This window comes from Gymnodraco acuticeps, unplaced genomic scaffold (genome assembly GCF_902827175.1).
Source record: "Gymnodraco acuticeps unplaced genomic scaffold, fGymAcu1.1, whole genome shotgun sequence".
In the NCBI taxonomy this organism is placed as follows: domain Eukaryota; kingdom Metazoa; phylum Chordata; class Actinopteri; order Perciformes; family Bathydraconidae; genus Gymnodraco; species Gymnodraco acuticeps.
Window position 1 is genome coordinate 79,940 of NW_022992030.1, and position 22,352 is coordinate 102,291.

General features: G+C 44.8%; 1 protein-coding gene across 5 annotated transcripts; it reads left to right on the forward strand.

Annotated features, from left to right (window-relative positions):
* The first annotated feature begins 1,512 nt into the window (after positions 1 to 1,512).
* Positions 1,513 to 19,142, forward strand: LOC117536625. Of its 5 annotated transcripts, XM_034201563.1 has the most exons (8): positions 1,520 to 1,609; positions 11,703 to 11,935; positions 14,981 to 15,274; positions 15,408 to 15,680; positions 17,084 to 17,197; positions 17,280 to 17,308; positions 18,398 to 18,424; positions 18,533 to 19,142. In XM_034201563.1, exons 2-8 carry the CDS (start codon positions 11,875 to 11,877, stop codon positions 18,551 to 18,553), a joined length of 819 nt encoding a protein of 272 aa, XP_034057454.1. In that variant the 5' UTR covers positions 1,520 to 1,609; positions 11,703 to 11,874; the 3' UTR covers positions 18,554 to 19,142. The 5 variants fall into 5 exon arrangements, with proteins under 5 accessions (XP_034057456.1, XP_034057454.1, XP_034057455.1 ...); XM_034201564.1 differs by having other exon boundaries at positions 18,394 to 19,142; XM_034201561.1 differs by lacking the exon at positions 1,520 to 1,609 and having other exon boundaries at positions 18,398 to 19,142.
* The last annotated feature ends 3,210 nt before the right edge of the window (positions 19,143 to 22,352 follow it).

Consider the following 22,352-nt stretch of genomic DNA (forward strand, 5'->3'; position numbering starts at 1 on the left):
GTCTATCAGTATGTAGTGTCTCTACTTTAAGAGTCCTCTCCTGCTGATGTTCAGGTGTGTATCAGTATGTAGTGTCTCTACTTTAAAGAGTCCTCTCCTGCTGATGTTCAGGTGTCTATCAGTATGTAGTGTCTCTACTTTAAAGAGTCCTCTCCTGCTGATGTGCAGGTGTCTATCAGTATGTAGTGTCTCTACTTTAAAGAGTCCTCTCCTGCTGATGTGCAGGTGTATATCAGTATGTAGTGTCTCTACTTTAAAGAGTCCTCTCCTGCTGATGTTCAGGTGTCTATCAGTATGTAGTGTCTCTACTTTAAAGAGTCCTCTCCTGCTGATGTGCAGGTGTCTATCAGTATGTAGTGTCTCTACTTTAAAGAGTCCTCTCCTGCTGATGTTCAGGTGTCTATCAGTATGTAGTGTCTCTACTTTAAAGAGTCCTCTCCTGCTGATGTTCAGGTGTATATCAGTATGTAGTGTCTCTACTTTAAAGAGTCCTCTCCTGCTGATGTTCAGGTGTCTATCAGTATGTAGTGTCTCTACTTTAAAGAGTCCTCTCCTGCTGATGTTCAGGTGTATATCAGTATGTAGTGTCTCTACTTTAAAGAGTCCTCTCCTGCTGATGTTCAGGTGTCTATCAGTATGTAGTGTCTCTACTTTAAAGAGTCCTCTCCTGCTGATGTTCAGGTGTATATCAGTATGTAGTGTCTCTACTTTAAAGAGTCCTCTCCTGCTGATGTTCAGGTGTCTATCAGTATGTAGTGTCTCTACTTTAAAGAGTCCTCTCCTGCTGATGTGCAGGTGTGTATCAGTATGTAGTGTCTCTATTTTAAAGAAAAAGTAAAAATAAATCTGCAGAGATACAAAGAGGAACCAGCATGTTGTTAACATGCATTACAACATGCTCAGCTTCCTCTGTTGTGTTGCTGATGAAGAAGGCCTGCAGTTACCGTCACTCTGAATAACCAGACACAGGAAATGCATCAAACATAAAAGTTAGACGTTACACTTTTTCCCCTCTTTTTTATAACAACCAAAGACAAAAGAGATTTAAAAGCTAATCTCACATGAACTCCACAGCCATCAGAGGAGAGGTGGATGAGGAAGTGACTTCTCATTTCTCACAGGATATAGCGACAGCAGGAAACAAAGTCGCTGAGAGGCTGAGGCCGGGCCTGTTTGATATTCTATGACACGCTAAGAAAGAGTACTTGCTGAGATCAAAACTCTGTTGAATTGTGATGTAGTTTAATGGAAAAAGCTCCGTGATCAGACGTAGACATTGTAATAATAATAATCAAAGCAATCATAAATCTTGCGGTCAACAAAAAGTACAACGGCCCTGTGTCACCCTCTCTTCCACACACCGTGCATATCCATGTGACCAAGCCAGCCAATCAATAGTGATCAAACTGATATCTTATATTAAAACAAAACGCATTACTGTACACGTTTCATGGCTCCTACACAGGAAGCAGGTGCTGAGTTCTAGTTAAAGAAGCAGCCGGTTAGAGACTCTGACAGTCGAGAGACCGAGACCGAGAGAGAAGCACGATGTCTGAATTCAGAGGGATCATGATGTCTTCATTCCTGATGCTGCTGCTCCACTTTCCAGGTGAGGAGAACACTTTAAATAAAACAGCTCTAATATCACTAACGGTGCTTTACTACGTACTGTTCCTTTAACTGAGAATGATGAGTTGTGTTTGTAACGTGGTGACTTTAGTGAACTCTCGGAAACAAACCTATAAAACAAACTACAGGAGAGGGAAACCCCCAAAAGGCACAATAGGATCTCTTTAATGTGTCTAAACTTTATACTCAAATGTGTGTGCTTCTTATCTGCTCGCCCCTTAAATCATGTTGAGCTATAACACAGAGAAACTAGCCAATAAGAATGTAAACAACACAGCATTCATATATATATATATTGAATGGCCCCTTTTACATTCACCTCGTTTTACTTCCAACGTCTCGCCAAAAATGCGATGGCCAGAAGAAGGCAGAAGACGTGGAGCCGTGGATTTGTGCCAGTTTTTCCTTTGCATCGAGTCCTCTAGGGCGGGGGTGTCAAACTCAGTCTCATCGTGGGCAGGGACGTGCACAGGTACGGGCTAATGTTGCCCGGGCAACGGCCCGTTTGGCCTTCTTGGCTGACCTTCTCCTCTGGAGAGAGCGAGAGTTTGTTTTTCTTTTTTCTGTTGTGGCCGAATCACCATGATGAGCCCACAATTAGTATGGTAGCGTCTCGCTGCGGGAAACACACTTTATCAGCGCTGTCATCTGCCGGTGCGTTAAGACCACCTCAGTGTCGGATTTTGGAAACTTGACTTTGAGTTGTCTCATGGCAGTTAGGGTATAAGGGACAAACCAGGGGACTTTACTTCCTCTTGATACCGTCGGTTATTTACAAACAAACACCTAAATATACTTGTTGTTGGGCTTCTGTCTTTCTGTGTCTTTTCATCTGTAAACTGCCTCACCGCTCGCTCTCTTCTCTTGATCGCCCTCTCTCACTGTCCCGCTTCATTGTAGGATTTCTGCCATGTCTCTACTTTAGTTTGACCATCTCTGTTACTAAGGCCCCGGCCACACGAGGACGAAAACGGCTAAACGCATAGGATTAACGCAAACGCAATCGCAAAAAAGCTTCCGTCCACACGCAATATTCACCGGATAGTAGGCTTGTTTGAGACGAGCTGCGGCTCACCTCGAAATAGACGAGAATAGCCGATCCCAGCCGGGGGAGGTCTCAAAAAGCTCATCTGAAGTCGGACAGCTCCGAGTCGGCTTCTTCTTCATCTTCTTCTTCTCTCGGTTTTTTGGCGGATTGCAAACAACTTTAAGTGAGTCGGCTTGACTCGGTTTGCATTTATAAAGAATGCACACATGTGTTTAATCGTTTTTGTCAGATATGTACTAAGTGAATACATTTGTTCCTGCTCAAGATTAGATTCAACTTTATTGTTATTGCACATATTACAGGTACTGAGACAACGAAATACAGTTTAGCTTCTAACCAGGTGCAACAAGCAGTAAAGTGAAAAGTAATGTACACAATCTACAGAATCAAATATAGAATGAATTGAATGATGAATAAACAGTGAGGGGTATGAATACACTAGATATCAGCCTGTGAGCAGTATGAACAGTGTGTATGAATATGCTAAGATATATAAAGTATGAAAACGGTAAGCAGTATAGTATAAAATATATAGATATTAATTTCATGATGATAAACATTGTGGAACAATGATGAAAAATGGGAATGGATGTGGCGACGTAAAACTGACACAAAACAACAACAAACTTTTGCCGAGCCAATGGGAGAGCTTCATCAGCAGCACGGGGTAAAACCCACCAATGAGCGCTCAGCTCGAGATACCAGCGAGTCGTTTCCCATCAAGCATTTCGCTTCCGCAGCCCGTGGAGAGGAACTGCGCCGCCTCGCCGCGCCTCGCTCTCAAGGCTGCGGGCGTCTTTGTCCCGCGAGATTTCAACGTCTCATGTAGGCGAGCCTCCAGAGCAAGTCGGACAAAATGACTAACCATCATGCAACGCACTTGCAAGACGTTGATCGCAACTGCGCAGGTCTCGCTTGTCTCAAACAAGCCTAATGTCTGTCCCAAGCGGCAAACTCTGGGGAACAGCTGGGACGCCAATACGGAAGTGCCACACACTGCAGTGCATACATGGGCCGCTAGGGACTGGCTGCAGAAAGGAGCAATTTCCATAGACCCCCATGTTTAAATGCCCAACTTTACAGCAGAAAAAACATGTTTCTACCCCTGGATGCAATAAATATTATTATCGATATAGTTAGATTCCACCTTCATGATTATGAATCTGTGAGTGAATTGTTTTCTAACACGACCCTTTTATTTATATTAGGTTTGAAAGTGTTTGCATAAATTAGGGCGTGGTCACGTTGATGGACACATACATGCCTCACTGTCAGCTAACAGCAACTTGTCCAATCTGCTAGGCTACAACCATAGAGGCTACAAAGTTAGTTAGTCATAGTACTGTACTTGACCCTTTAGCTTTAGCCGTGTTCGTGGTGATTGTGCCTTTTAGGGAATATTGTTACAAATACCAGACAATTAAAATGTCGTGCTGTGTGCTTCAATGTACTAACAGAACTTCCAAGAAGTCTAAAATGATAATATTATACATGTTAACCCCGTTGGCAGGTGTTTGTGTGCTTGGTAGCTTAGCTTGTTACTTATTAGCCAGCTAAGGACGTAACCCTTTATGCATACATTGTCGTGACACGTTATTGGACATAATTCACCTCTCGTATTGTGTTGCCACACGGACCCTTTAGTGGGAACACCGGTAGTGTTAGCTTCCATTCCTGCTAGCTCGTCAAGCAGAGCAGTTGATGTGATAACCTCTCTGTTATTAATGGCTAATAAAGATTATAACTCTGTTCTTAATACACCGCCTCCGACTCCCTTTTCCTGGCACTACACTGGTGACCTTGACTTTTCCGAGAAAGTTTCCAGGAAATTAACGAGCATGGCTGAACGCGATGTGTTCGTAAAGCTGCCGGAATTCTGGGAGCACGCCGCGGAGGCATGGTTCGCACATAATAATAATAATTCCTTACATTTATTATAGCGCTTTTTCAATGACTCAAAGCGCTTTACATATACACACATTACACATATATCCTACATGCAATAGTCAGATACTGTGGACAATACCCACAGGAGCAAGTTCAGGTGAAGTGTCTTGCCCAAGGACACACCGGCTTTACAGACGCAGCAGCGGCGGGTTTCACCCCTTGATCTGATGATCATTGCACAGCGCACTGCGCCACACCGTCCATCTTCACGCCTCGAGGTCATCGAGGCGCTTTTACAAGTACACATTGGTATAATACATGTACTGTGGACAATACCCACAGGAGCAAATCCGGGTAAAGTGTCTTGCCCAAGGACACAACGGCCTGACGCAGTGGCGGCAGGAGCGGGTTTCGAACTGGAGTTCCCCAGCACTCCCCCTTGATCTGATGATCGGATGCACAGACCACTGCGCCACCCGTCCCACATGTGGAGGCCCACTTCGCCTGCCGACAGGTCCGTGACGGGGACCTAAAATACTACCATGTGGTAGCAGCGCTGGGCAGCTCTGCGTCGTCCAGGTTGGTGGGATTCATCGCAGCCCCCCCACATCATGGCAAATATGAGGCGATTAAGGCCCTTCTCCTTAAGACATTTAGCTTTCTGCTAAGGAGAGGGCCCTCCAGATTATTGACATTCAAGGCCTAGGAGACAGCAAGCCATCCCAGCTAATGGAGAAAATGCTAAATCTGCTAGGGGGGGAAGATCCCCGGATTTTATTCACGGAGATTTTCCTGCGTCACTTGCCTCCCCGGGTACAGACGACGCTGGCCAACACGCCTGTCACGGAGCCCCGTGCTTTGGCTGAGGAAGCGGATCGTTTTTTCCTGGCTACACAACAGCCCGGTGCAGAGACGTTAGCCGCGACGCTCAGCGGCCCACCTGCAGTCAAGAAAGCGCGGCGGAAGCCGGACACGGCTGTGGCGAGCCGTCGTTGAGACGCCGGAGAGTGCGTTTACCACGCACGTTTCGGGACAAGGGCGAAGAGATGCATCGCTCCGTGCAGCTACAAACCCCCGGGAAACGGAGGGTCCGGCGCTCAGTAGTGGCTCTGAGCGTCTGCGGCACGTGGAGGCTCCTCTTCGTCAGCGACAACGTTTCGGGGAGCCTGTTTCTGTGTGACACGGGCGCTCAACGGAGCGTAGTTCCAGCGTCGAGTGAAGACGTCGCCCGTGGGGGGCACGGACCGCTAACAGCGGTCCCATTCGCACGTACGGCGTGAGGCCTATGTGTCTGTGCATCGGAGGACAGCGTTTCAGCTGGGATTTCGTGACAGCGGACATTTCTTTTCCCCTCCTCGGAGCGGATTTTTTGTGTGCTCATGGACTCTTAGTGGACGTTAAGAATAGACGTTTGGTTGATGCCTTAACGTTTTCTTCCCTCGTGTGCACACTTGGCAGCGCAGCGTACTGTCAGGCTCGCTGTCAGGGGCAGACACGTTTCTCAGACTGTTGGCCGAGTTTCCAGACCTGTCGCTACCCACCTTCTCTGCGCTTACCACTAAGCATGGCGTGGAACACCACGTCACTACCGAGGGGCCTCCTGTCTACGCCAGGGCCCGGCGGTTGAACCCTTCTAAGATGGCTGTAGCGAGGGTGGAGTTCGCAACCATGGAGCGCCTGGGCATTGTCCGCCGCTCCGACAGTCCTTGGGCTTCCCCCCTGCACGTCGTTCCCAAACCGAACGGCGGGTTCCGCCCGTGCGGGGATTACCGCCGACTCAACGACGCCACTACGCCTGACCGCTATCCGGTGCCGCACATTCAGGACTTTTCGGCACATCTGGCCGGTACGGGGGTGTTTTCCAAGGTGGACCTGGTGCGTGGATACCACCAGGTGCCCATGCACCCCCTGGACATTCCCAAGACAGCAGTGATAACGCCTTTTGGACTTTTTGAGTTCCTGCGGATGCCTTTTGGACTCAAGAATGCCGCTCAGACGTTCCAGCGCCTGATGGATTCGGTGCTGCGGGACCTGCCGTTTGTGTTTGTCTACCTCGACCACATACTCGTCGCCAGTGCTTCAGTGCAGGAGCACCTGTCCCCCCTCCGAGCCCTTTTCACGCGGCTCAACGACCACGGATTAATCATCAATCCTGCAAAGTGCCAGTTCGGGGTGTCGGACATCGATTTCCTGGGGCACCGCGTCACCAAGGGCGGTGCGACACCTCTGCCAACGAAGGTGGAGGCTGTTGTGGCTTTTCCTCGCCCGCTCACAGCCCGGTCGCTCCGTGAGTTTCTGGGGATGGTGTCTTTCTACCACCGTTTCATCGCCCGGGCCGCACACATCATGCGGCCGCTGTATGAAGCATTGAAGGGCAAGACCCCGTCCAGGAGATCGACTGGACAGCAGAGGCAGACGGCGCTTTTGCTGAGGTCAAGACCGCGTTGGCTCAGGCAGCTTTGCTGGCACACCCATCATCTACGGCTCCCATCTCCATCACCACGGACGCGTCGGACTACGCGGTCGGCGCAGTGCACGAGCAGTGGGTGGAGGGCGCTTGGCAGCCGCTCGCCTTTTTCAGCCGCCAGCTGACGCCTAGAGAACGCAAATACAGCGCCTTTGACCGGGAGCTCCTCGGACTTTATTTGGCCGTGCGGCACTTCCGTTTCATGCTGGAAGGCCGTGAATTTACGGCGTTTGTCGACCACAAGCCGCTCACCTTCGCCATGTCAAAAGTGGCGGAGCCTTCCGGCAGCTGTCCTACATATCGGAGTTCACTACGGACATTAAGCACGTGGCTGGCAAGTCGAACCTGGTTGCTGATTGCCTCTCCAGGGTCGTCATCGGTGCCGTCCAGTTGGGCCTGGACTATACTCGCATGGTGGCGGACCAGGTCACAGATCCCGGCGTCCAGGCTCTGAAGGTGGAGAGCGCGGGGCTGCGCTTGGAGGACGTGGTGTTCGGCGACGCGGGCATTACTGTCCTGTCTGATGTCTCTACGGGCCTGGTGCGGCCTATCGTCCCTGCCAGCTGGAGTGGTCCTGTGTTCGAGGCTGTGCACGGCCTGTCACACCCCGGCGTTAAACCTTCAGTACGTTTGGTAGCCGCGAAGTTCGTTTGGCAAGGACTGAAAAGGGACGTGAGGACTTGGGCCAGGGAGTGCGTGGCTTGTCAACGCGCTAAGGTGCACCGCCACACGAAGGCCCCGTTGGAGCGTTTCCTGGTGCCTGAGAGGAGGTTTGATCACTTCAACATTGACCTGGTTGGTCCGTTGCCTTCCTCTCAGGGGTTTTCCTACCTCCTCACCATGGTGGACAGAATGACCCGTTGGCCAGAGGCGGTTCCGCTCGTTTCGACATCAGCCGCAGACGTTGCCCGGGCCTTCATTGCAACGTGGGTGTGTCGTTTTGGCACCCCGTCAGACATTTCCTCAGACAGGGGCTCTCAGTTCACGTCCGAGCTCTGGAACGCTGTGGCAGGCGGTTTGGGGGTTAAGCTGCACAGGACTACCGCTTATCACCCTCAGGCTAACGGCCTCTGCGAGCGCTTCCATCGCTCCATGAAGGCGGCCCTCAAGGCCGGCCTTACGGACGGTAACTGGGTCGACAAGCTGCCCTGGGTGATGCTGGGCCTGAGGACCGCACCTAAGGAAGATCTGCAGTGTTCTACAGCGAAGATGGTCTATGGTCAGCCGCTGAGAGTTCCGGGGGATTTCCTCCCAAATGCATCAGCTCCCTGGTCTGCCATGGCCCAGCGAGTTTTTCTGCGTGACGCGGCGGAGGCTTTCGCTCCAGTCCCGACTACTCAGCACGGTGCGCCAGGGTCTCGAGTTCCCGCGGAGCTACGCTCGGCTGGGCACGTCTTCATTCGTCACGACGCACACAGAGGCCCCCTGCAGCCCCCTTACGATGGACCTTTCCGGGTTTTAGAACACAGTGAAAAACACCTGGTGGTCGACATGGGCGGTAAGGCTGAGCACGTCTCGGTTGACCGGGTGAAGGCTGCTCACTTGGACGTGGACCGGCCGGTGGTGCTGGCTCGGCCGCCGAGACGGGGCCGACCCCCGACTTTGATTCCTGTCTGGGAGTGTGGACCTGTTGTTCCGGTCCCTCTTCTATCAGGGGCCGAACGGGCGGAGGTCGCTGTACCGATTCCGGTGCGCAGGTCTCGTGGGGGCAGGCGGATTGTTCCTCCCCGCCATACGGATTTTGTTTACACGTGAATTCTGGGGGGGCTTGTGTGGTGACACGTTATTGGACATAATTCACCTCTCGTATTGTGTTGCCACACGGACCCTTTAGTGGGAACACCTGTAGCGTTAGCTTCCATTCCTGCTAGCTCATCAAGCAGAGCAGTTGATGTGATAACCTCTCTGCTATTAATGGCTAATAAAGATTAGAACTCTGTTCTTAATACACCGCCTCCGACTCCCTTTTCCTGGCACTACAACATATACATTTTAGTTTATGATTCAGCCTTGGGTAAGACTTTTATAGTCTATGGCTATGACGCCCATAATGCTAAACGGGAGCAAATGTTAATAGGGGACCCAATTATCCCAGTGGTGGCCGCCGGAGCTAACGGAGCCGCAGGGGGCTAGCTCCAGCCGGCGTCCCGGAGCTAGCCCCCTGCGGCTCCGTTAGGTCCGGGCGATGGAGTCCGTCTTTTCTCAACGTGTGAATGACAAGCATTAAGAATAACAAAATATAGCTAATTCTCTTGCAGATTGTCTCATTTGATTATGAATGTAACGTTTATATAGGGGAACTACACTGTTAGCAGTAACTTGGTATGCATGTATTTCATGTCAGCTTCTTAGCCTGAGCTAGCTCTGTTTACTTCCAGTTCGGAGGCAGCTGGTCCCGCCTCGGCTCCGCCTCTTTGACTTTATTTGGAGCAGGCGGGATTATACTCTGACGTCACAGTCGAGCCGTTAGTGGCTGACTCCGCCTACTAAGGGCTTCACGGCAACTCTGCAGAATCCTATGGGTGACGTCACGGACACTACGTCCATTTATATATACAGTCTATGGTCTGTCCACACTAGACAGCTCCGTTTAGCTCCAACCGCTGGAGAAGCTGCAGTACATATGCAGAAGCCTGTACGTGGCGCTGTAACTTCCTCCACAAAAGCAGCGAAGAAGCATGGTTGTCATGGTTGCCCTTCTGTTTATTCTCCGCGGTGGGGGCCGAGGGAACCGGGCAGAGTTTTTCGTCAGTCAACGTGAATTAAAGTTTCAATCTTCCGGACAAAATTATAAAAGTGCCGGTCAAAGGTCTTCTTTGTTATTTATTGAGCTTTAAAACAAATGAATAACGACTCTATATAATATTATAATAAAATACATGGAGCCTCTCTTTTTCCTCCCTCTCTTCGGACAGCGTCAGTGTCTGTTTCATGCAGCAGCTGATCCAGTAATGAGTGACCCGGCCGACAGTAAAAATAAACATATTTATAACTAGTTTAGGTAGTGTCTCCGTCCTGTCAGATTAGACTTCACTCGCGTTTAGGTCCATATCATTAGCTCATCATTATCAGAAAATGATCGTATAGGGCGCACACACAGAGCTGTTTGACCCCCCCCAGAGCGTTGCATATGCCGTTCTATCCACCTTGGGACCCGTTATCGTTTCCGCAATCGTTTGGTGCCGTATTCGGTCGTCCTCGTGTGGCCGAACAGTCTATATGACACTAAACAGTAACGCAAACGACCGTTTTCGTCCTCGTGTGGCCGGGGCCTAAGTTATGGAATACTAAATAAATAAGTAATTAGACACCTTACCGTTACTGCGCTCATAAAGAATGATAAGAATAAGAATAATGCGTATTGAACTGGTTTAATTAATTAGTGAGTTTTTTTAAGGTAATTAGTTAGAGGCCCTATTTTATCAGTATGTCTGCACAGCAGTTACAATGGTCTGGTCAAACTACATTAGAACAGAATTGTCCCCATTTTGTCTTTAATAGTTACTAACATTAGATCTTTTTGATGAGATATGGACCGCAAAACAAAAATGTCCCTGGTTTTCATTTTTAAAAACAAGTTACCGAATGCAAGTAGTTGCCTTCGCTTATTTTGTTATGAGATGTGAATTACTGTTCAATTGAGTTGATGTAATAATCGTTTGATGTCTTTTACATTAAAAACAAGTTACAATTTTCAAAAGGTCTTGTGTTTTTTATCGGGGGGGAGGCCCTTCTTCCAGTTTAGAGCAATAGCCCCTCCAAATGTCTGTGCACGTCCCTGATCGTGGGCCACATTATCATTATGGTTGCACTCAAAGGGCCGGTCGTAACTTTCAATCTCAATCTTTATTGCACATTTAAAACAACCTCAGTTGACCAAAGTGCTGCACAGGCAACAAATATAAAATAACACAATAGGAGTAAAATAATAAAACAAAGCACAATAACTAGAAACATATAAAAAACACATACACATATCAAAATGTTATGATCAACTAGTATTAAAAGCCAGTTCAAAACGTTAAGACTATATATAAATACATATTTAAATATATCATATATATAAAATAATGTATTATATTACATTATTGCCTCTTCATTGGATTATTATTGGATAGGGTAATAACTTCATAATTAACTACGTCTGAAAAGCAGAAGTCTATAATAGCAAGTCTCTTCAGTGCGCACGTCACAAAATGAGATGCATTGTGGGACATGTAGTTTATGGGCAACGTGCTTCTGTAAAGCGGCATTCAACTGTATAGTAAACATATTATATTCTTTGCAAGCTCTTGCGGGGCCACATGAAATATAGTCACGGGCCGCATTTGGCCCCCGGGCCTTTAGTTTGACACCGCTGCTCTAGGGGGACAAGGGCATGCTGTATTTTTCAATAAGATGAACAGATTCATCAAAGATGGAAACAGTTGGTGTTGAGCCACACAGGGCCTGGGAATGCAGTCATGTTCAAATAAACATCCAGATTGTGTTTCAATGTAAGTTTGGCTCGGTCCTCCACAGTGACTGGATGTCAGCTCAAACTGATCCGTCTCATATCTGAATTATTCCTCTGTTGCTCAGCTGAATACGTGCCTGTAGTTTTCTATACGGTGTCATGCCTTCAGAGCTGCTGGTGTTAACCTCTTTCTCATCGAAACACTTCTCCTTCAGTTCTCAGAAGAAAAACACTGGAGGTGAAATGAGGAACCAGAAAACATCTTCCTGTTCAACTTCCCTTCTTCTGTGGCTTATCTGCTGTTATCATCGGTACTGAGTTCTAGTTAAAGAAGCAGCCGGGGAGAGACTCTGACAGTCGAGAGCCAGAGACCGAGAGAGAAGCACGATGTCTGAATTCAGAAGGATCATGATGTCTTCATTCCTGATGCTGCTGCTCCACTTTCCAGGTGAGGACGCAGAGAACACACACTGTTCACGACTGTTAATGAAAGCTAGTGAGGGCGTCTCTCAATGAAATCGATGTATCCTTGGGCGAGATGCTGAACCCCAAGTCGCTCCCAATGGGGAACGGTGTGTGAAAGATACCTTCTGTCGTGGCGTTTTGATCCGTTTCTACATTTAATATCCACGTTCCTCTATCGGGGTGTGGGCTACGACGCGCCTCTCTTTGCTTCCTAACTAACTTTGCAGAGATCGTTGTAGCGTTGAATCACATCAGGTTTATTCTTTGATCCAGGCGACATTCAAACATGAAGACAAACTTCCTCGCTTCAAAGTAACTCAAAGTTCTCCGTATCAAAAAAGAACAAAAAGAACACGGTCAAAATACTCTACCGCTTCCTGTCTAATCACACCCTCAGCTGTGAACCAACGTCATGCCATATATAGAGATACAGACATGCAGACATGCAGACATGCACGTCACATCTGACCGAAAATAAGTGAGGCTTAAAGTAACATCTTTCAAAGCGTAGTGTGACTCACTAAAATAGATAGTTAAGAGTTTCCTCTAAAGCCTTTTAGTAATAAGACAAACATTCAAAGCATAACGATGAAAGGGAAATGGCTCTAACCCAGTGCTTCTCAAAGTGTGGTCCGCGGACCACTGGTGGTCCGTGAGCGCCCCCTAGTGGTCCGTGAGTATATTGGTAAAATTTCACATTTGAAATTAATTAATTAATTCAAGTTTTCCGCACTCTCGCGGGAATATCTCCGCAATGGAGCGAGCTTAAGTTTCACTTTCAATTGCATGATATAGCCCAGATAAACACCTTCATCACACATGTGGCCACTTGTTTGTACCATTTTAAGGCGATTTGCAAAAAACGATGTGTTTTGGGATATTTGTGGAGTTAGGTGGTCCGCGAGTGTTTTTTTATTGGTTAAGTGGTCCTTGGTATGAAAAAGTTTGAGAAACACTGCTCTAATCCCTTCATTGAGCAAGGGGCACATTGCTCTGTATGAACTGGGGGTGAATGGGTGACTTGTATGTAAAGCGCTTTGAGGGGTGAGAGACTGGATGAAGAGCTTTATGAATACAGTCCATTTACCATTTACCAAGTACATGAAATAAAACAGCTCTAATATCACTAACGGTACTTTACTACGTACTGTTCCTTTAACTGAGAGTGAAGAGTTGTGTTTGTAACGTGGTGACTTTAGTGAACTCTTGCTCACTAAAACCCACATAGCCAGGGCTGCACATAACTGGTGCGCAGGTGCGCATGCGCACATCCGCCAAAAAAAGAGCACCGGGTCATTTGAAACAAAGCGCATTTGCGTACCAACATTGAGAGAGGGAGAGAGGGAGAGAGAGAGAAAGATATTTGCGAGTTGCATACATGTATGAACCATGATATGAACTCAGGGTCGGCCCGTAGCACTGGCTAGATGTTCGCCTAGGGCGCCAGATCTGTGGAGGCGCTGCGCTGGCAGTTCTGGGAGGGAAAAAAACATTTTGACCGTTGGGGCTCATCCTAATTTTCGGCCTTGATGTAACAATATTCACAATTAAGTAAATGTAACACCCTTTTCACCCCGGTTACACGTTTCATTTGCCCTGTACGATGGGCGCTGTAAGTGATGAAAATGGGGGATGTTGGCTTATCTGGCGCCCGCAGCTCACAGACAAAGCGAGGGAGAGAGGGAGGGTGCACCGGTACCAGCGCTGTTGTTATTAGCATCTGGTGCCGTGCTAGCTGCTCTAATGGATATAAGAAGAAGATGTTTCTACAATAATGTGGAGGGAGAGTCCTCTCCAGTCAGACTGATAACTACAGCTCAGTGAGGTAAAGGACTCTTGAGTGTTTAGATAGTTCACTTTAGTCTAAGTTCAAACGGTTTGGTCACAATTTATGTAAACACATATTCCCAAGGCACTCCTTTATAATTATTGGGATAAACAGGTTTGAAATCATTCCAATGTATACTATAGGACAGTAACCAAAAATATCCTTTAAAACTGGAGAGATAAAAAAAAATGCATAAATAAATAAATGTTAAGGTAAAATAAGATATGAATGAACAACACAAATAAAATAAGTTACATTAATTTGTTATTGGCTATGGTAGGTTATTGGTTATGTTCACATACTTATTTGATTACATCCACTTGTCTAAGATGACAACAGAGACTTTCGACCCAAACCCAGCTGCTGACTTGTGGATGCAAGCAGCTAATCGCAGACTCAACCAGAGAGAAAGAAGTAGGCCTACATCATCAGCTACCATGTCTGACAGAGAGGAAGACAGTGAGGAGAACAGTCAGGAGGGTAGTGATGACAGCTTGTAGGATTACTGGTCGTGCTAATGTTGTCTTGTGTTCACCTCTGCATGTGTGTTCTGTGTTCACCTCTGCATGTGTGTTCTGTGTTCACCTCAGTGTGTGTGTTCTGTGTTCACCTCAGTGTGTGTGTTCTGTGTGCACCTCAGTGTGTGTGTTCTGTGTGCACCTCTGCATGTGTGTTCAGTGTTCACCTCAGTGTGTGTGTTCTGTGTTCACCTCTGCACGTGTGTTCTGTGTTCACCTCTGTGTGTGTGTTCTGTGTTCACCTCTGCATGTGTGTTCTGTGTTCACCTCTGCATGTGTGTTCTGTGTTCACCTCTGCATGTGTGTTCTGTGTTCACCTCTGCATGTGTGTTCAGTGCCGTGTGTCTGGCAAATAAAGTCAAGACCCCCTCAAAAGTTACGGTTTATTTCATTTTAAGGATGAGCACCAAGCAACATCTCCAGGTGCTCCTTTGAGAACCAGGGCAAAAAAAGTTATGTGCACCCCTGCACATAGCAATATTCTTTAAAGTGATCGTCACACTCACTATGAACGCTTCAGTTAGTGATGTGGATCTGTAATTAACTCTGGTTTTAATGTGTCGTTAAATGATTCATTAAACAGATCAACCAGAACTCTAACTCTTTACCTTTTTATATAATACATCATTATTCTGTCAGCATTTATCACGTCTATATTTCTTTCTGCTTTTTTCCCCAACAGCTGCAGATCTGAAACGTTACATTGTCAGAGCTGGAGATGAAGTCACTTTGCCTTTTGACTATGTGATACATGATCAGGATAAATGTGAGAGTGCTACCTGGCGCTTCAGTGATTCAAGAGGTCCAGCAGTGACGCTGTTTGAAGACAGGCAGATTCACAAAGCTAACTCAGACAGACTGAGAGTTACAGAGAATTGTTCTCTGGTTATAAAGAAGGTCACAGAGGAGGATGCTGGTCGTTACCTCTGCAGCCAGTTCAGATCAGACTCTTGGGTTGATCTGTCTGTTGTTACCAGTGAGTATTTACATCAAGATGTTTCAAACTGTCTCTATAGAGCAATATACTGAAACATTACAATAATAATGATTGAAGTGAAGAAGTTAATGTTACTCTTGTTGTCTTTCTCTCTCAATATCTCCATCTTCAGTGACTGAACATCACGACAATGATGAGGTGACGTTACGCTGCTCTGTGGAGACATTTGTAGGGTGTGATCACCCAGTGAAGTGGCTGCTTCAGGGTCAAGATGTGGTTAAATATCAAAGAGAGATAAAGACATCACAGTCTCCCTGCTCTGCCTCTGTGACATTTCTGACTTCTCTCTTTAGTTACACAACAAGGTCTGAGTTGTTTTCTTGTGATGTAACTAATGGTTTCACAGGAGAAGTTCATCTGTTTCCCTTCAGCGCTCAGTCCTCAGGTGAGAACATGTTGAGATGTTTAAAATGACTTCTAACAGTCTTGTTATAAGCAGTGGCGACTGGTCATTAGGGGCTGGTGGGGCACACCTAGTGTCAGCAGAAAGTATTAAAATAATGATTACAACAAAATGTAAAAAAATATATATATAAAATATATTTTAAGATCATGTTTAATCATCTGATTCGTCTCATTGCTGTTTTAGTCTGTGTTCTTCTAATTAGTGTCTACAGTGTGTGCCTGTTGAGCTGTTTAGAGCCATGTGGGACAAAACCTGATCCTGCCCCCTCCCTCTCACTGTCTAGACACTAAGTGAACGGTGACTGTAATAACTACACTGCGCATGCTCAGAGTATTTTCCTATTTAATGTGTGTGGCAAAAAATAATGACCATAGAGCTGCCATCCCCACCATACGTCATCTCACATCATTCAGAGCTGATTGGCTGTAAGTACGTGTGCCGCGAAAAGTGTGGTGTGTGAAGAGGAGACGAGAGACGCGTCCTAAAACCAGGAAGTAAGCTGCGCATGGCTTCCCTCCACAAAAAAGCAATGAGGTTTCTCCATAGGATTTTAGAAAATAGCTCCAAATAAGATCTGTGGGAAACGTAGCTGTTAGATAAATGCACGTTTTGTTCAGCCGGATAATATCCACATGTCTACCCTACTTTTATCATTTTCGAATCATAAATCCATCATTTAGATTTATGATAGACTTTTGAAACTACAAGAACATAAGGAGGACTTTTACAAAAAAGTAATAGAGATGTTTGTCCAGAAGGATAGGCAAATGGACTTCATCTTCAAGTCAAGGTAAGACCACCATTTTATTGAAAATGGGATCTTACTAAGAGAGAACAATTCAATATTTAAATGATAAAATTACATTTTTTGGGTATCCTTCTGTTGAACTGTCTGTTTCAAATTAATCGAAGCATCAGACTAAAGAGGCTTTTGAGAATAATATTATATTTTGATTTAGATGAAAATATAATATTTGTAAACCTGAAGAGTCAGAGCCTCAGCAGCCATGAACCTCACTGCAGAAGCTTATATATAGACATCTAAGTTTTTTGTGCCCCACCACTTTTGTACATATAGAAACGCCACTGGTTATAAGAATATACTGAAACAACACATTTACAACGTCTCACATTTATCAGCGATGTAATGAGTTTCTGAAATGTGAAGAGACGGATGGTTCTGATAAAAAGGAGAAGCTCTTAATTGAGAAACCAGGTTAGAATATAATGAGTTGTTTCAAATCACTTATCACACATTTAATCACAGATAATGCTTTTTGGGGTTTGAGGTTTTGACGTCACTTCATTTTGTCATTTGGTTTATGCATAAAAACTTTTTTTTTAACTACAGTTTTTTGGATGATGTTGTTTTGTTCCTGAAGGAGATGCTACAACAACTGGAACAGCAGGTCTCTTGAGGCTCATCCTGGTGTCTTTGGGGTTAGCAGCTCTCATCGTCACCGTGGTTACGGTCCACATCTGGACCAGAGCTAAAGGTGAGGGTTCATAGATTCAAGAGAAAGGACAAAGGAAACCGTGGAAGCTGAAGTCAACATGTTTGTCTTTTTGTTTTCTCAGGGGGCAAAAAACGGATGAGAAAAAACCTGGTGAGTTTAAATATAAAATAATAGCTTGTAATATTTATTATTTTCATTGAACTGTGATTATAAGACAGGCAGAAGATTCAACAAAGGAGTAAAGTGTGCATGTTGTGTTGAAATGAAGTATCTCTGTGGGTCCCTTGAGCAAGGCACTAAAGCAGGGGTGTCAAAGTCAATTTCATCGCGGGCCACATTAGCATTATGGTTGCACTCAAAGGGCCGGTTGTAACTATATAAATATATATATATAAAATAATGTATTATATTACATTATTGCCGCTGCATTTATTATAACTTAATAACTTCATAATTAACTACGTCTGAAAAGCAGAAGTCTACGGCAAATAATTGCAAGTCTCTTCAGTGTGCATGTCACAAAACGAGATGCATTGTGGGATATGTAGTTTATGGGCAACCTGCTTCTGTAAAGTGGCATGAAACCGTATAATAAACATTATATTTTATATATATATTATATTCTTTGCAAGCTCTTGCGGGATCAAATGAAGTCGCGGGCCGGATTTGGCTTTAGTTTGACACCGCTGCACTAAAGGAAGTACTGAGATATTGTACTTGTAAAAGTAGCAATACTACAATGTAAAAATACTCTAATATATAAATATGATTAATAATACAAATATACCTACATTGAAAGAACTGATTATGCAGAATGTAATAATATAATATGTGATTATAATAAGTGATGTTTTAATGTGTATCACTTCCATTTGCAATGAATGGTTTATTAAAATGACTTACATACTACTGGGTAGCTGAACTAGTTATATTTGTCATGTAATACATCATAGATGGAGATTTCTGCTCAATTTAAGAATGAAATAAATACAAAATAAAAAAGGAATATAAAACATGTTAAAGAAAGAATGTGTAATAAAGATGAATGGATGAAGACGAGTAAAAAGTTCAACACGAAGCTCCAAAACAAGGAGCAGTTAAAGTGTAAAGTAGCATTAACTGATGATAGTCAAGTCAAGTCCTTCAAATATGTACTGAAGTAGAAAACTGAGTAAATGTACTTCGTTACTTTCCAGCTCTGCTCTGTGTTTTTACCATGTCTCTGTTCCATGCTGACAGGAGCAGAATGATGAAGATGAAGATGAGGTGAACTATGAAAACGATGGAGGGGCTTCTGCCTCTGTGTGACTGATCAACAACATCAACTCCCCTCAGAGTCCATGCTGTCAAACATCACCTCCTCATATGTTACAGGAGAAAACAGGAGAACCATGAGATCATTGGAACATTTCTGATGCCTGAGAACACCTGAGCCCCACGAGAGGCCCTTCAGAAACTCACCTCCATGTGATAGGAGACACAGCTTATTGTATTCATTCCTTTCTGACTGAACGTCCTTTAAGTGTGCTCTCACATTCCCATACATAGTTATACTGGATCTGATCTATAGTCTACAGTCTCTGGATAACATCTCTATATTAGCAGTACTTGTACTCACACCTTATACCTTCACTTCTCACTGTAACTGCTGCACATGTTCAAACATACGAGTGTTGGGTTGAATTCATAAAATATCTAAATTGTAAAATGGTCCATAAAATGTTTTTCTTAATTGTGATCTCTAGAGAAAATCATTCACCCTAGTGTCGATTTAATAACTTTAATAATGCTTTTATCTCGTTTTTCAATTAATGATTCATATAATCCTCACACATACCAAATCATCACATCACCCCAGTCCTCAAAGACCTCCACTGGCTTCCTGTCTCCCATCGCATCAACTACAAAATTCTGGTCCTCACCTACAAAGCACTCCACCATCTGGCCCCCCCTTATCTCACAAACCTTCTCACTCCTTATCAACCTCCACGGTCCCTCAGATCCACCGCAGCCGGACTCCTATCCACTCCCACATCCACACTCTGCAGCTTTGGGGACAGAGCCTTCTCAGTGGCAGCTCCTAGGCTCTGGAATTCCCTCCCCCAAGATCTCCGTGACTCTGAGTCCCTCACAGTCTTTCATTCCCGCCTCAAAACACATCTTTTCAACTCTGTCTACCCATAAGCCCCCCCCCTCTCAATCAACTTCCTCTTGACTGCCTTTTTATTTTTTTACTTACTTGTTTGCCTGTCCTTGTTTGTCTACCCTCCCTCATACTGTAAAGCGTCTTTGAGTTGTGAAAAGCGCTATATAAATAAAATGCATTATTATTATTATTATTATAATGTCTTATAGTTAGCATAGCATGTACTTATACCTACAATATATATACCTGTACTGCCTACTGTAACTGCTGCACATGCTGTATATATCTGATCAATAGTCTATACCATATATTTACTATACTCACTTTTTACTCTGTGTGTATTCCTAAAGCTGAAATGCCTCCAGTATCTTAGGATGTTTTAATTAGCTTAAGTCCTAATGGAATATGTTTCTCCTTTTTTTTACTACGGCTTTAATGAAATATAATCCAAATAAAAAGAGTACTTTTAATGAATGTTATAATGAGTTGTGTTTCTCTCTCTATCTCCAACACACTGACAACACAACGCTTTGTTGGGTTTAACCCCTCTCTTTGCCCTGGCTCTCACTTTGTAAACAACATACAGTTTGTGTCAGAGCCAAGGAAGGTGTTGCACATTCAGTGGAGCTGTGGTGATATCCTGGGATCAGGTATGAGGCAAGAGAGAGAGTGAGACTGTTTGATTTGACTTACGTACTCTTCAGCGTTCTTGGAGAGTGCATCAGAGCGTCACAGAGGAAGCTCTAAGAATGGCACATCGAGAAGAGGCTAGAAAACCTGGCTAGGTGGCTATAGACCTTTCAAATCCCCTGATCAACATCCTGTCAGCTTTCAGACTGGTCCTCCGGTTCAGTCAGCGCTTCATCTGTTGAGCAGATCCCCATTTTACCAGTTGTGTGCTGTTGAATGACGTGTGCGATTATTTGTGTGTTAGTGTGTGTATTTCTTAAAGTGTGTGTATGTGTGTGTGTTAATACACTGCAGCTCGACAGCACCACCCTCAGGTTTGTGTGTTTATTTTTTTACGATCAAACGTTTTACTTTTGGTTTGTCACTGGAGGAAGATTTTATATTCTACATTAAAAAGAAATCAAAACAGACTTCCTGCTGTCGAGTTTTCATCAGTAACGTGGGTGCAGATCAACTTTACTGCACAATCAACACTTTTATTTTTAAATAAATGTTGCTTACATTTTATATTTTCACTTCAGTATGGCTTATTTTCAGGACTTTTAATAGTATTTTCTTTTATTATAAAATCTGTTCTGTAATTACTCATCTTATTTATTTAGACCTGTTTTTCCTGCTGTATTTCCAGTCCAGGCCTCTAGGGGGCGATACACTCTTCAAGAACCTGACTGTACCTGTAATGCTCCTGAGTTTACTGATGCAGGGATACAAGATAAAAGACTGCATATTAAAAACACTTGATGCTGCAATTCCTCTTCATCACACCACGTGACCTCCTCTTCTTCTTCAGGTGAGTGATTATCTAAATGCTAAAGATTCAAGGCTTTACTGTAGATGCACATCATAACTAACTTAAGACATAAGTGATAAAGAATTGAAATAAGTGAATGAAGTAGTTCATTAAAGTGAAATCATAAGGTAAAAAGCAGGAAATTATATACAGCAGAAATACTGTTTACTTTAATAAATAAGTGCACTGTAAACACACACACACACTCACACACACATACCATGTATACATCACTTCAGGGGACATTACATTGACTTACATGCATTTCCTAGAGACTTATCCTAAACCAAACCCTAAACCTAACCAAGTCTTCACCCTAAAATGAATGATCCATTGTGTCCCCATAAGGGAGGCGAGTCCCCACACGTGACTGTGTCAACAGATGTTGGTCCCCACAAGTATAGTAATGCTAGGACACACACACACCTTCCCGCAGCCACACATACTCACTGGAGCACCACATGTGGATTAATCCGCGGATATAAATAGTCCCCTGAATATTCCTGCTTGTTTGATAAAAGCTACAGTGAGCATTATATGATGTGTCTGTGTTGTGTGTGTGCGTGTCTCTGCGCGTTTATGTGCGTGTATGCGTGTGTAAGCGTGTGCGTGTGTGTACATTCTAAAGCAAGTGTTGACCAAGCTTCTGCTGCCCCCTGCTGGCAATAAATGTACAGAAAATGTCACGAGAATTTCAACATGGCTTTATTCTGTTCACATTTCTGTTCTGGAAATATATGCAAATAAGCAGATATTTAGTAAGATAAGCCTCATTTGCATATTTAAACTTATCATTTTAGAAAACGAGTCATATATAAATAAAAAGGTCTTTATGTCCGTGATCAGCTGGGGAAGTGAGGCCATATATGTCCCCTTTTTTCTCACTGAACAGAGACCACCCCCACACACACACACCACACACACACACAACACACACACACACACACACACCACACACACACACACACACACCACACACACACACACACACACACACACACACACACACACACACACACACACACTCACACACTCACACACTCACACACTCCCTTCTAGATCTAGGGGGTACAAAGGGAAGTAACAACACACCAGGATGACCAAGCACGACAAAAGGGAGAGAAAACCGATCTCTGAGTAACGATCCAGTCGTTTAATGATCAATCAGGAACACGGCTCACCAGCCAACTTGCAAAACAACTCTTGCTACAAATATATATATATATTGGAGACATGGACACCACGCTGCACACATCCAGCCCGGGGAGAAGGAGAGAGAGACTGCAGCTTTTCCCAGGTCCTTATGGAGGCCCTGATTAGTGATTGGGAGCACCTGAGGAGAAGCTGCACCTGGAGACAATATAGAGGGAGAGAGAGAAACACACACACACCACGGCACGTAACACTTCCCCCCATAAAACCAAACAAGTGTTTGGTCACCGTTACCAACAACACCCACCACCCAGTTCACCAGCATACCATTGGATGCTTGGAAGCTGCCACCTGCTGCTTCCAAGCATCACACTCCGCCGCCAAATGACCAGGGTCAAGACAAAAGAAACACAATC

Coding starts and splice junctions, on each gene's coding strand:
- LOC117536625 (XM_034201561.1), top strand. CDS start 11,875: ATGTCTGAATTCAGAAGGATCATGATGTCTTCATTCCTGATGCTGCTG. Junction 11,936..14,980: donor GCTGCTGCTCCACTTTCCAG/GTGAGGACGCAG, acceptor TTTCCCCAACAG/CTGCAGATCTGAAACGTTAC. Junction 15,681..17,083: donor CTTCAGCGCTCAGTCCTCAG/GTGAGAACATGT, acceptor TTGTTCCTGAAG/GAGATGCTACAACAACTGGA.